General features: G+C 41.5%; 1 protein-coding gene across 2 annotated transcripts; it reads right to left on the bottom strand.

The window, feature by feature from the left end:
- Positions 1-627: 627 nt before the first annotated feature.
- LOC112400774 (ragulator complex protein LAMTOR2-like) lies at positions 628-1,138 on the bottom strand. 2 transcript variants are annotated; one of them, XM_024746699.1, is made up of 2 exons: positions 899-1,138; positions 628-817 (listed from the first exon to the last, which is right to left on the bottom strand). In XM_024746699.1, exons 1-2 carry the CDS (start codon positions 1,136-1,138, stop codon positions 761-763), a joined length of 297 nt encoding a protein of 98 aa, XP_024602467.1. In that variant the 3' UTR covers positions 628-760. The 2 variants fall into 2 exon arrangements, with proteins under 2 accessions (XP_024602467.1, XP_024602466.1); XM_024746698.1 differs by having other exon boundaries at positions 628-1,138.
- Positions 1,139-13,197: the final 12,059 nt, after the last annotated feature.

Below are 13,197 nucleotides of genomic sequence, written 5' to 3'. Positions count from 1 at the left end.
GATTAACTGACCATAGGTGCATGGGTTTATTTCTGGGCTTTCTATCCTGTTCTATTAGTCTATATTTCTATTTTTGTGCCAATACCATACTGTTTTAATTACTGTAACTTTGTAGTATAGTCTGAGGCCATGGAGCCTGATTTCTCCAGCTCCATTTTTCTTTCTCAGGATTGCTTTGGCTATTCGGGGTCTTTTGTGTTTCCATACAAATTTAAAAATTTTTTGTTCTAGTCCTGTGAAAAATGCCATTGGTAATTTGATAGGGATTGCATTGAATCTGGAGATTGCCTTGGATAGCATAGTCATTTTGACAATACTAATTCTTCCAATTCAAGAACATGGTATATCTTTTCCATCTGTTTGTGTTGCCTTCACTTTCTTTCATCAGCATCTTATAGCTTTCAGAGTACAGGTCTTTTGCCTCCTTAGGCAGGTTTATTCCTAGGTATGTTATTCTTTTGATGCAATGGTAAATGGGATTGTTTCCTTAATTTCTGTTTCTGATCCTTCGTTGTTAGTGTATAGAAATGCAAGAGATTTCTGTGTATTAACTTTGTATTCTGCAACTTTAGTGAATTCATTCATGAGCTCTAGTAGCTTTCTGCTAGCATCTTTTTTTTTTCAAGACAGGAGTTGAAGTTTATTCTTGGGAAGAACAAAGTCCCCCCAACCCTCCACATCCAGGAAGGCTTCCCCAGGAGGCCCTGCCCCTCCAAATGGTCATCTCTCTTTTCTGAACCCCTGCTTCCACCAACACCCATTATGATGCTGCTACTTGGGTGAGAGGCTCCTTCAGGTACTGCACCAAGGCCTGGGCCTTGGCCTTGAGCATTCCAAAGCCAACAGTCTCCTTGGCATACATGCACAGTAGAAGGTTGGCCACTCGAGTGATGGCTACCCGGCCCTCCATGCAGTCCATGAGGATGAATTTGAGATTGTCTTCATTAAACGCTTGGTTCCCATTCCAGTCGTAGGCCGCCCAGATGTTACTGGTGATAGCAGCGGTGACCCGGGCGTCTGTATCCCCGTAACCGGAGTAGGCCAACAGAGATCCCTCATTATTCAGCAGCAGGGTGCTCTGGATGCCTCCAGTGTTGGCCTGGCTTAGCACCTGGGTCAAAGCCTTGGGACGCAGCATGCCTGCAGCTCCTATCCCTGGGCTTTTGCATCCAGATCCCCGAGTTTCCTACTGCTGCCCTCTGCCTGCTGCTTCCCATAGTCCAGCTGCCCTGCTCCAGAATGCCCTTAGCATCTTTATGATCTTCTATGTATAGTATCAGGTCATCTACAAAGAGTGACAGTTTTACTTCTTGTTTTCCAATTGGGATTCATTTTATTTCTTTTTCTTCTCTGATTGCCATGGCTAGGACTTCCAAAACTATGTCGAATAAAAGTGATGAGAGTGGGCTTCCCTGGTGGCGCAGTGTATCATTGTGTATGATCCTTTTCGTTTTTTTTTTTTTTTTGGTGTATTATCCTTTTAATGTATTCTTAGATTTGGTTTTCTAGTATTTTGTTGAGAATTTGTGCTTCTATGTTCATCAGTGATATTGGCCTATAATTTTCTTTTTTTGTGGTATTTTTCTCTGGGTTTGGTATCAGGGTGATGGTGGACTCATAGAATGAGTTTGGGAGTACTCCTTCCTCTTCAGTTTTTTGGAATACAGTAAGTCCCCTACATATGAATGAGTTCTGTTCCATGAGTGCATTCATAAGTCCAATTCATTCGTAAGTCCAACAAAGTTAGACTAGGTACCCAATTAACACAATTGGCTATATAGTACTGTACTGTAATAGGTTTATAATACTTTTCACACAAATAATGCATAAAAGACAAACAAACAAAAAATAAAGAATACATTTTTTGGGGGGCTCTAGTTGCGGTGAGTGGGGGCTAGTCTTCATCGCAGTGCATGGGCTTCTCATTGCGGTGGCTTCTCTTGTTGCAGAGCACAGGCTCTAGGTGCACAGACTTCAGTGGTTGCAGCACATGGACTCGGTAGTTGTGGCCCTCAGACCCTAGAGTCTGCGGGCTTCAGTAGTTGCAGAGCATGGGCTCAGTAGTTGTGGTGTGTGGGCTCAGTAGTTGTGGTGCACAGGCTTAGTTGCTCCATGGCATGTGGGTTCTTCCCAGACCAGGGATCAAATCCATGTTCCCTGCAGTGGCAGGCATATTCTTAACCACTGCACCTCTGCAGTGGAAGGGAAGTCCCAAGAAAACAATTTTAATCTTACAGTACAGTACCTCAAAAAGTACAGTACAATACCAGCTACATCATTGCTGCTTTTACACTTGCTTCTGGACATCCTGGGCTTGAAATAAAGATACTGTACTACTGTACTCTATACAGTACTGTACAGTAAAGTACACAAAAGCACACCACTTGTAGAGGATGCACACATGTGACAATGTACGCCAGATACGTGAACTAACTCATGTGATTGGACATGCGAGCGCATGTTCGCATCTTTGAAAGTTTGCAACTTGAAGGTTTATATGTAAACTGCAGTTTCAGAAGGATAGGTGTTAACTCTCCTCTGAATGTTTGAGAGAATTCGTCTGTGGAGCCATATAGTCCTGGACTTTTTTTTTGGGGGGGTGCTGCATTGGGTCTTTGTTGCTGCACACAGCCTTTCCCTAGTTGCAGCTAGAGATTTGGGCTGCTCTTTGTTACAGTGTGTGGGCTTCTCATTGCAGTGGCTTCTCTTGTTGCACAACACGGGCTCTAGGCATGTGGGCTTCAGTAGTTGGAGCATGCAGCCTCAGTAGTTGCAGCACGCAGGCTCAGTAGTTGCAGCACGCAGGCCCTAGAGTACGTGGGCTTCAGTAGTTGTGGTGCATGGGCTCAGCAGTTGTGGTTCACAGCCTCTAGGGCACGTGGGCTTCAGTAGTTATGTCACACGGGCTTAGTTGCTCCACGGCATGTGGGATCTTCCCAGACCAGGGATTGAACCTGTGTCTCCTACATTGGCAGGCGGATTCTTAACCGCTGCGCCACCAGGGAGGTCCCTGGACTTTTGTTTGTTGGAAGTTTTTAAATCACAGTTTCAATTTCAGTACTTGTGATTGGTCTCTTCATATTTTCTATTTCTTCCTGGTTCAGTCTTGGAAGATTATACCTTTCTAAGAAATTGTCCATGTCTTCTAGGTTGCCAATTTTATTGGCTTGTAGTTGCTTGTAGTAGTCTCTTATGATCCTTTGTATTTATGTAGTGTTAGTTGTAACTTCTCCTTTTTCATTTCTAATTTTATTGAGCCCTCTCCCTTTTTTTCTTGATGAGTCTGGCTAAAGGCTTATCAATTTTGTTTATCTTTTCAAAGAAACAACTTTTAGTTTTATTGATCTTTGCTATTGTTTTCTTCGTCTCTATTTCATTTATTTCTGCTCTGATCTTTATGATTTCTTTCCTTCTACTATCTTTGGGTTTTGTTTGTTCTTTCTTTAGTTGCTTTAGGTGTAAGTTTAGGTTGTTTGAGATTTTTTTGTTTCCTGAGGTAACATTGTGTTGGTATAAATTTCCCTCTTAGAACTTCTTTTGCTGCGCCCCACAGGTTTTGGATCTTTGTGTTTTTGTTTTATCTGCAGGTATTTTTTGATTTCCTCTGATTTCTTCAGTGATCCATTGGTTGTTTAGTAATATATGGTTTAGCTTCCCTGAGTTTGTGTTTTTTACAGTTTCTTTTTATTGTAGTTGATTTCTGATCTCATAGCACTGTGTTCAGAAAAGATGCTTGATGATTTCAGTTTTCTTAAATTTACTTAGGCTTCCTTTGTGGACCAGCATGTGCTCTATCCTGGAGAATGTTCCATGTGCACTTGAGAAGAATGTGTGTTCTGCTGCTTTCAGATGGAATGCTCTATAAATTTTAATTAAGTCCATCTGGTCTAATATGTCATTTAAGGCCTGTGTTTCCTTATTGATTTTTTGTCTGGATGATCTGCCCATTGATGTAAGTGGGGTGTTAAAGTCTCCACTATTATTGTGTTACTGTCAATTTCTCCTTTTATGGCTGTTAGCATTTGCTTTATATATTGAGGTGCTCCTATGTTGGGTGCATATATATTTACAATTGTTATATCTTCTTCTTGGATTGATTCCTTGATCATTATGTAGTGCCCTTCTGTCTCTTGTAACAGTCTTTATTTTAAAGTCTATTTTCTCTGACATGAGTATTGCTACTCCAGCTTTCTTTTGCTTTCCATTTGTATGGAATACTTTTTTCCATCCCCTCACTTTCAGTCTGTATGTGTCCCTAGATCTGAAGTGGGTCTCTTGTAGGCAGGGTATATATGGGTCTTGTTTTTGTATCCATTCAGCCAGTCAGTGTCTTTTGGTTGGAGCATTTAATCCAATTACATTTAAGGTAATTATTGATATGTATGTTCTTATTACCATTTTGTTAATTGTTTTGTTTTTGTAGGTCTTTTTTCTTCCCCTCTCTTTTGTTCTTTTCTCTTGTGATTTGATGACTATGTTTAGAGTTGTGTTTGGATTGCTTTTTCTTTTTTGTATGTGTATCTATTGTAGATTTTTGGTCTGTGGTTATCATGAGGTCTTTATATAGCAGTCTATATATGTATTTATATATACGATTGCTTTAAGTTGCTGGTCTCTTAATTGCAAATGCATTTCCAATATCCTGCATTCGTACTCTTCTCTCCTCATGATTCCTGGTTTTGACTTCATATTTGTGTATGGATGATTTCCTACCTTTACTGTATGTTTGTCTTTACTGGTGAGCTTTGTCATTGGTAATTTTCTTGGTTCTTTTTTTTTTTTTTTTTTTTTTTAATTTGGCTGCGTTGGGTCTTAATTGTGGCATGCGGGATCTTGGTTGCGGCATGCGGGATCTTTTGTTGCAGCATGTGGGCTCTCTAGTTGTCGCACATGGGCTCTAGAGTGCACAGGCTCAGTGGTTGCAGCACACGGTCTCTCTAGCCATGTAGAGCTTTTGATTTCTCTGTCAAATCTGAACAAGAGCCTTGCTGGGTAGAGCATTCTTGGTTGTAGGTTTTTCCCTTTCATCACTTTAAATGTATTATGCCACTCCCTTCTGGCCTGCAGAATTTCTGGTGAAAAAAACAGCTGATAACCTTATGGGGATTCCCTTGTATGTTATTTGTTCCTTTTCCCTTGTTGCTTTTAACATTTTCTCTTTGTTTTTAATTTTTGTCAGTTTGATTAATATGTATCTCAGAGTGTTCCTCCTTGGGTTTATCCTGTATGTAACTCTCAGGGCTTCCTGGACTTGAGTGAGTTTTTCCTTTCCCACGTTAGGGAAATTTTCAATTATTATCTCTTCAAGTATTTTCTCGGCCCTTTCTCTCTCTCTTCTCCTTCTGTGACCCCTAAATGTGAATGTTGGTGCACTTAATATTGTCCCAGATGTCTCTTAGACTATCCTCATTTCTTTTCATTCTTCTTTCTTTATTCTGTTCTCTAGCAGTGTTTTCCACCATTCTGTGTTCCAGCTCACTTATTTTTTCTTCTGCCTCATTTATTCTGCTATTGATTCCTTCTAGTATATTCTTAATTTCAGTTATTGTATTGTTCACCTCTGTTTGTTCTTCATTGATTTATTTTAAAATTTTATTTATTTATTGGCTGCGTTGGGTCTTTGTTGCTGCGTGCAGGCTTTCTCTAGTTGCAGTGAGTGGGGTCTATTCTTTGTTGCAGTGCACCAGCTTCTCATTGTGGCTTCTCTTGCTTCAGAGCATGGGCTCTAGGCATGCAGGCTTCAGTAGTTGCAGCACGTGTTCTCAGTAGCTACAGCATACAGGCCCTAGTGTGTGCGGGCTTCAGTAGTTGCAGTGCATGGGCTCAGTAGTTGCGGTGCACAGGCTCTATGGCTCGCAGGCTTCAGTAGTTGTGGTACACAGGCTCAGTATTTGTGGCTCACAAGCTCTAGAGTGCAGGCTCAGTAGTTGTGGCACGCAGGCTTAGTTGCTCTGAAGCATGTGGGATCTTCCCAGGCCATGGATTGAACCCATGTTGCCTGTATTGGCAGGCAGATTCTTAACCACTTTGCCATGAAGGAAGTTCCTCTGTTTGTTCTTTAAATCTTCTAACTCTTCGTTAAACATTTCTTATATCTTTTGGCCTGTGCCTCCATTCTTTTTCTGAGATCTTGGATCATCTTTACTATCATTATTCTGAATTCTTTTTCAGGCAAATTGCCTATCTCCACTTCACTTAGCTGTTCTTCTGGGGTTTTGTCTGGTTCCTTTGTCTGGAACATATTTCTCTGCCATCTCATTTTGTCTGACTTTCTGTTTGTGGTCTCCGTTCCTCAGGCTGCAGAATTGTAGTTCTTGGTTCTGGTGTCTGTCCCCTGGTCGGTGAGGTTGGTTCAGGGGCTTGTGCAGGCTTCCTGGTGGGAGGGACTGGTGCCTGCCCACTGGTGTATGGAGCTGGGTCTTGTCCTTCTGGTGGGCAGGGCCATGTCAAGGGGTCTGTTTATAGGCAGCTGTTGGCTCAGGACAACTTTAGGCAACTTTGCTGATGGGTGGGGCTGTGTTGGTTGTTTGGCCTGAGTCGTCCCAGCACTGGAGCCTGCAAGCTGTTGGGCGGGGCCAGGTTTTGGTGCTGAGATGGCGACCTCCAGGAGAGCACACGCCCGATGAATATTCCCTGGGGCCTCCGCCACCAGTGTCCTTGCCCCCACAGTGAACCACAGCCGACCCCTGCCTCCCCAGGAGTCCTTCCAAGACCTGTAGTTACATCTGGCTCAGGCTCCTGTGGAGTCACTGCTTTGCCTGGGACCCAGTGCACATGAAACCTTGTGTGCTCCCTCCAAGAGTGGAGTCTCTATTTCCCTCAGTCCTGTGGAGCTCCAGCACTCAAGCCCTGCTGGCCTTCAAAGCCAAATGCTCTGGGGACTTCTCCCAGTGCCAGAACCGCAGGCTGGGGAGACTGACATGGGGCTCAGAACTCTCACTCCTGTGGGAGAACCTCTGTGATATGATTATTTTCCAGTTTGAGGGTTGCCCAACCAGCAGGTATAGCATTTGATTATATCGCGAAAGCACCCCTCCTACCATCTGGTTTTGGCTTCCTCTTTGTCTTTCAGTGTAGAATATCTTTTTTGGTAGGTTCCCATCTTTTTTGTCGATGATTGTTCAGCAGTTGGTTGTGATTTTGTTGTTTTCGTGAGAGGAGGTGAGCTCAAGTCCTTCTACTCCCCCATCTTGTCTCCTGAGGGACAATGCATTCTTAGGGAACTTGATGCTCTGGGACATCCCTGTTCCCCTTCAAGTTGTGCCAGGATGGGTAGGGTTGTTTATGGGCTGGGGTCTACATGGCAGGGCCTCAGCTCCATGACCTGCCTCAAAACCCAGAAATAGCTACCATTCCCTTCCTTGTTTTCTTTCATTCCTCTGAAGACACACTGATTCATTACTCTGGGACTGTCCCTAGACACTGGGTGGCAGACCCAGGTCTTCTTTCTCAGTGCCCAGCACAGGCTCGACCAACGGGGCTGCAAAATGCACTGCAGCTACAATCCTAAATATATTCTTAATTTTTGGAAACTACCCATCCCTGATAGTACATCACTTAATTATCCAGTCTATAATTGATTAATCACACACCTTATTGTCTAACTTTAGCCTAGAAAATGCACTGGAGGAGTCTGTGTTTTTTAAAATGTCAGTCTTAAAACAGAACTACTTATGTCACATTTGATTCTTGTGTCCAAGAAAAGAGTCACAACTTCCTAAGTAATCAAAATTCATGAGAAGAACTAAAGAAAACTTGGCTAGTTTATACTGTAAAATTGTTACCTGATTTTCACACACAGAGTACACTCATTGGGATAAGTGGACATGTCGCTTCCACACACAGGGCTAAAGTCCCTGGGACATCCTGGTAATTTATACTGATTGCAATCTGGCTGGAAAAGAGAAAGGAAGACAGCAATTGGAGAATACTGTGAGACTTTCTCATCACAAAACAGCTGAGAGGAGGCCAAACACCCACATTTTCCTAGATTTCCTAGAAACAGCCTACAGAAAGATTTCTATTTTCCACAAAAAAAAAAAAAGTTTTTTCTAATGCAAAAATCAGATGCAGTGTTGAAGCAATGGGTCAGTACCTGCTATGTAAGAAAACGACCTCAGAGGAAGGTTCTGTCTGGCTGATTTTTAAATGAAAGTCCAAGATATGTCACCAAACCTACTTTACTATCCTCCAGCTTCATAATTTGCTCTTCACTACCACCTCCATGAGAATGTCCTGTTATATTCCACCTAATCCCTGTGCATAATGCCCAGACCACTCGGGAATCCTGTCTGGACTTTTAAGATACTGGCATTTAAGCAACAGCATTAAAGAAAGCAGTAGGTTCAGAATTAGATCTCAGGGGTTGTTATGGGTTTAATTGTGTCCACCCAGAAAGATATGTTAAAGTCCTAACCCCCAGTACCTCAGAATGTGACCATATATGGAAATAGGGTCTTTATATAGGTAATCAACTTAAGGTTAGTAGAATTGACCCTAATCCAATATGACTGGTGTCCTTATCAAAAGGGAAATATGGACACAGAGTCACACACAGAGGGAAGATCATGTGAAGACACCAAGAGAATGCCATTAACTAGCCAAGGAATGCCTAAGGCTACCAGATACTAGGACAGAGGAATAGAACAGATTCTCCCTCTGAAGGAAGCAACCCTGCCAACACCTTGAGTTTGGACTTCTAGCCTTGAGAACTGTGAGACAGTGCATTTCCGTTGTGTAAGATATCCAGTTTGTGGCTTTATTACGGCAGCCCTAAGAAACCGATATGGGGTCATGGAACTCAACCCTCAGATTCAATGGTATTGAGGCCAGAGACATAACATGTCTTATGCACAGCCACTAGTCTCTAGCAGAGCCAGGACTAGAAATGGTCACAATGGTCACACTATGATGTGCAGCGTCCCACTTTAATAACAGGTTAAATATATGGCCTGCTGTATTTCTGTTTGTGTGTGTATGTTTTAGTAGTGATTACCGTTCCTCACTTCAGAGTAAGTCACCCTGTTTAGCACTCTTAATAAATGAACTACACATTTCTACTGATATCTGGATTTATAAAGAGCTAAGCAGGGCTGGCCATGGGCCAAACTCTAAAGTAAAGAACTTTTTTGACCCTTTCCATCCTCCATTCAGCCCTCTATCTCCATTTAGGAGCCTGATGTGTTCTTGCTGCCCCAGCTTCATTAAGATGTTGCCTTCCAGGGCTTTCACAGGAGAGTAGATGCCCTCTTATCTAATGAGATTGGGACAAGTGGTAATTGCTCACTTAATTGAAAAAGTCAATTAACAGGGAAACAATAACAGAATCTCTTAAAACATAAAAGAAAACAGATGCCAATCTTTTGATGTAAGACAATGACAAGGCACATGGCCAGCTGTAATGCTACCTACACTAAGATAACCTCCCTTGCAGCCAGGTATGACCATATGATCAAGGTCAGGCTGATGGGATACAAGTGGAATTATTGTGTAGTAGCTTCTGGGAACCTCCTTTAAAAGAAAGTTGGTACCTGTCCTCTGCTTCCCCCAATTCTTATTCTCCTTTGTCCATTCCTCCATCCTGCTCCTGGGTGCATGGAGCGCTACTTTTTATCTTACAGACCGGGAGGCCAAAGGCCATGTCCTAAGGTGGCAGCTCTGCGAGCTGTTATTTTGAGTCATTGTTTCTTGCAGCTGAATCTAATCCTACCTGACATAAGACATAAGACTTTTCCTATGAATGTTTCAACTAATTAGAGTTCTGTGCCCTATCACTGCAAAAATCATACACATAATAAATCACCTATGATTTCCTGTTTTGGTTTCTTTAAAAATGGGATTTCTCAACCCCATTCATATTTTGGACCAGATAATTCTTTGTTGTGTGAGGCTGCCCTGTGCATTGAAGGAAGTTTAGTAGCATCTCTGTTCTCTATCCACTAGATGCCAGTAACAACTCCCCAGTTAGACAATCAAAATGACTGTCTAAATGTCTCCTGGTGGGTAAAACTACCCATTTTAAATATTGTGAGAATTTAAAGACACTGTTACAACAAGGTAATATACAATTAAAACATAATTCCCCAATTATTTACCATTGTTTTACCTACACCTAATTCAAGAGCAATTTTTTTGTTTTTAGCGTTTTGTCTTTTAGCAAGTCTTTCAAAAGCATTTGACACAGTTCTCATATAAACGGCTTATCTCTTTACACTCATGTTTATGCTGTTTTTACATTTTTAATTAAAATAAGAATGGAGACTCACATAACAGGCCTGTGAACACACATACTTGAGTCTTGGTGAGAATACAACTCCACTGATGGAAATATTCGACTTTACAAGAGACTAGTCATACAAGACAGCGGTCTATCTACAACCAGTGAGTGAGTGATCTGCTGTGGAAACTGTTCAGAGAGAAAGGAGAGGGCCGTATGTGAGTTGCTTAAATGGAAGATGCCAGAGTGAGTTTTTGCTGTTATTATCCCCATTTTTCTGAAAGAAAATCAAACCCAAGAAAACTGAGTCATCTGAGTAAAAGTATTATTGGGCACCCATTAAGTGCTGACGGCTGGGCACCAAATAACAAGACATCATCCTTGACCACAAAATATACAGTTTACTGGAGGGAGACAGACAATTACAATTCAGTGCTCTGATGGGCTAGTGAAGAGCACTGGATCTGGAGTCAGAATGCCTGGGTTGGAACCACAGTTCCACCATTTCCATGTGAACTTGACCAGGGGGATAATAATGGTACCTACTTTTACTGCTATAAAGGATTAAGTGAGTTATTCTATACAAAGAATTTAGAGCACTGTCTGGTATCTAAGCATTCACTGTTGAAGGAAACCAGGCTATGTCACCCCCAAAATATGGCTCTTTGATATAAAAATTATTGTGAGCTAAAGGCAGTTAATATGCAGCTCTCTCTCTCTCTCTCTCTTCCCCTTTTCTGCCTAAGGGCAGGATATAAATTCTCCTTTACTGGAGATGACTCTGGACTCTTATCAGTCCAGAGGTGGGACCTGAGGAATCTGCAAACAAACCTTACCCCATTAGTTTCCTCCCATTATTTATCTTCCCACTGTTTGCCACCCTTGGAAGCCTAAAACCATTTTCCTTTGTCCTGTCATTTATCTACAAACTTATTGCTCTCTGGTAAAGATGCTATCTATATAAGGCAGATTTCTAAGCCACCTCTTTGAATTTCTCATCTCTTGAGTGCTCCCATGTGTATGCACAATGCACTTGTTAATAAATGTTTGTTTATTTTTCTCTTGTTAACCTGTCCTTTGTTATAGGGGCCCCAGCTGAGAACTTAGAAGTGTAGAGGAAAGATTTTTTTTCCTCCCTACACTAGCATGGTGGTGATGATAATGCAGTGTAGTTTGAATGGCACAGAGAAAGTCCATGTATGTCTGCTTTGGAGGAAGAAAACAGGGTGGGAAAGTTTCCGGGAAAAGGTCTGTACTAAATTGAATACTCAAAGTTACCTAACCCACTGAGGTCAGTATCCCCATATGTAAATAATAATATCTATCTATCTTACAAGGTCATTGTGAGAAATGAGAGACTGCGTATACAAATGGACAGTGTCAGACCAGATATTAAGAACTCTGACCCACAACCTTAGCAAGCTGCCCAGGAAACCAACACATTATTTAGAATAACCAGTCCAGGAAGCCAGTCTGCTAGAGTCAGACTGGTAAAAAATCAGATAGCTATCTGTAGTGACATCCAGGGAGCCAAACAGTAAGCTCTGTAACAGTTGGCCCCAAATGGCCAGGGCTTGATTAGGGAAACTGATAGTCTCCTAAATTTTGTCCCTGCTTCCAACTTAGGCCCAGTCAGAGAAAGCCAAATATGTCCTTCTAACAATTCAAATAGGATGCCTGCTTCTAGTTACCCACCTACAGCTTCGCCATGCCAATAGCCTCAATCAGTGCATACCTGATGCTTTCCCATTTTCCCACTTTAAAGCCTTCCCACTCTCTGCCTTTTAGTCTCAGCCAAAATGACGCAAGTGACATGGCTAACTCACTTGCTACATCAAGCTCTGAATAACTAGCTTTTTATTATTATTAACCTTTTAAAAAAAGTGAAGTATAGTTATTTACAATGTTGTGTTAGTTTCAGGTGTACAGCAAAGTGATTCAGATATATACATACATATATATATATATTCTTTTCCAGATTCTTTTCCATTATAGGTCACTACAAGACATTGAATATAGTTCCCCATGCTACACAGCAGGTCCTTGTTGTTTATCTATTTTATGTATAGTATTGTGCATATGTTAATCCCAAACTCCTAATTTTTCCTTCCCTCCCCCTCCCCCTTGGCAACCATAAGTCTGTCCTCTGTCTGAGTCTGTTTCTGTTTCATAGGTAGGTTCATTTGTGTCATATTTTAGGTTCCACATTTAAGTTATATGTGATTATTTGTCTTTCTCTGTCTTACTTCAGTTAGTATGATAATCTCTAGGTCCGTCCATGTTGCTGCAAATGGCATTATTTTGTTCTTTTTTATAGCTGAGTAGTAATATTCCATTGTATATAAGTACCATATCTTCTTTATCCATTTGTCTGTCGATGGACACTTAGGTTGCTTCCATGTCTTGGCTACTGTAAATAGTGCTGCTATGAGTACTGGGGTGCATGTTGAATAACTAGCTTTTGCTAGTCATTTGGTTGGTCTTCCTTTACTTCCACAGAATTTAATTTGTTAATATACATAAAATGCCTAGTATAAGGTGTAACTATTAGGCTTAGGATCTTCTAAATCATCAAAGGGAACATTAAAGGAAACAAAGCCCTGAGGTATCCAAGGCCTGAGCTATTTTCAACCAACCTGTACATTGTGATCCGTATCAAAAAGCCTGACTGAGAATCTGGTTTCTAAAGAAGCAGTCCACTGTTTCGAAAGTGGCAGGTCAGACCTGAAAACCAGCCCCCAACCCAAACTGTTGTCAGCTTCACATATCAGTAGAAATGATACAAGTGGTTTCTTACTTACTGTTCTATATTCTGAATGTTGACCAAATTGAGCATTCAAAGAGGCTGCAAGAAGAAAACAGACATTTTAAAGGGTGTAATTAAGGTCAGTTCTTCTTCATAAGGGGTTTTTTAAATCCAGCTTGTGATTTTTTTTTTTTTTTTTTTTTTTTTTTTTTTTTGGGGAGCGGGGCCCCCCCCT

Source organism: Neophocaena asiaeorientalis, unplaced genomic scaffold (genome assembly GCF_003031525.2).
Source record: "Neophocaena asiaeorientalis asiaeorientalis breed wild unplaced genomic scaffold, Neophocaena_asiaeorientalis_V1.1 scaffold19, whole genome shotgun sequence".
In the NCBI taxonomy this organism is placed as follows: Eukaryota; Metazoa; Chordata; class Mammalia; order Artiodactyla; family Phocoenidae; genus Neophocaena; species Neophocaena asiaeorientalis.
The sequence above is the reverse complement of the archived record's forward strand: the minus strand, read 5'-3'. Positions and strand labels throughout refer to the sequence as shown.

What these genes read in the sequence shown, in the direction of transcription:
- LOC112400774 (XM_024746698.1), bottom strand. Translation starts at nt 1,138, where the DNA reads ATGCTGCGTCCCAAGGCTTTGACCCAGGTGCTAAGCCAGGCCAACACT.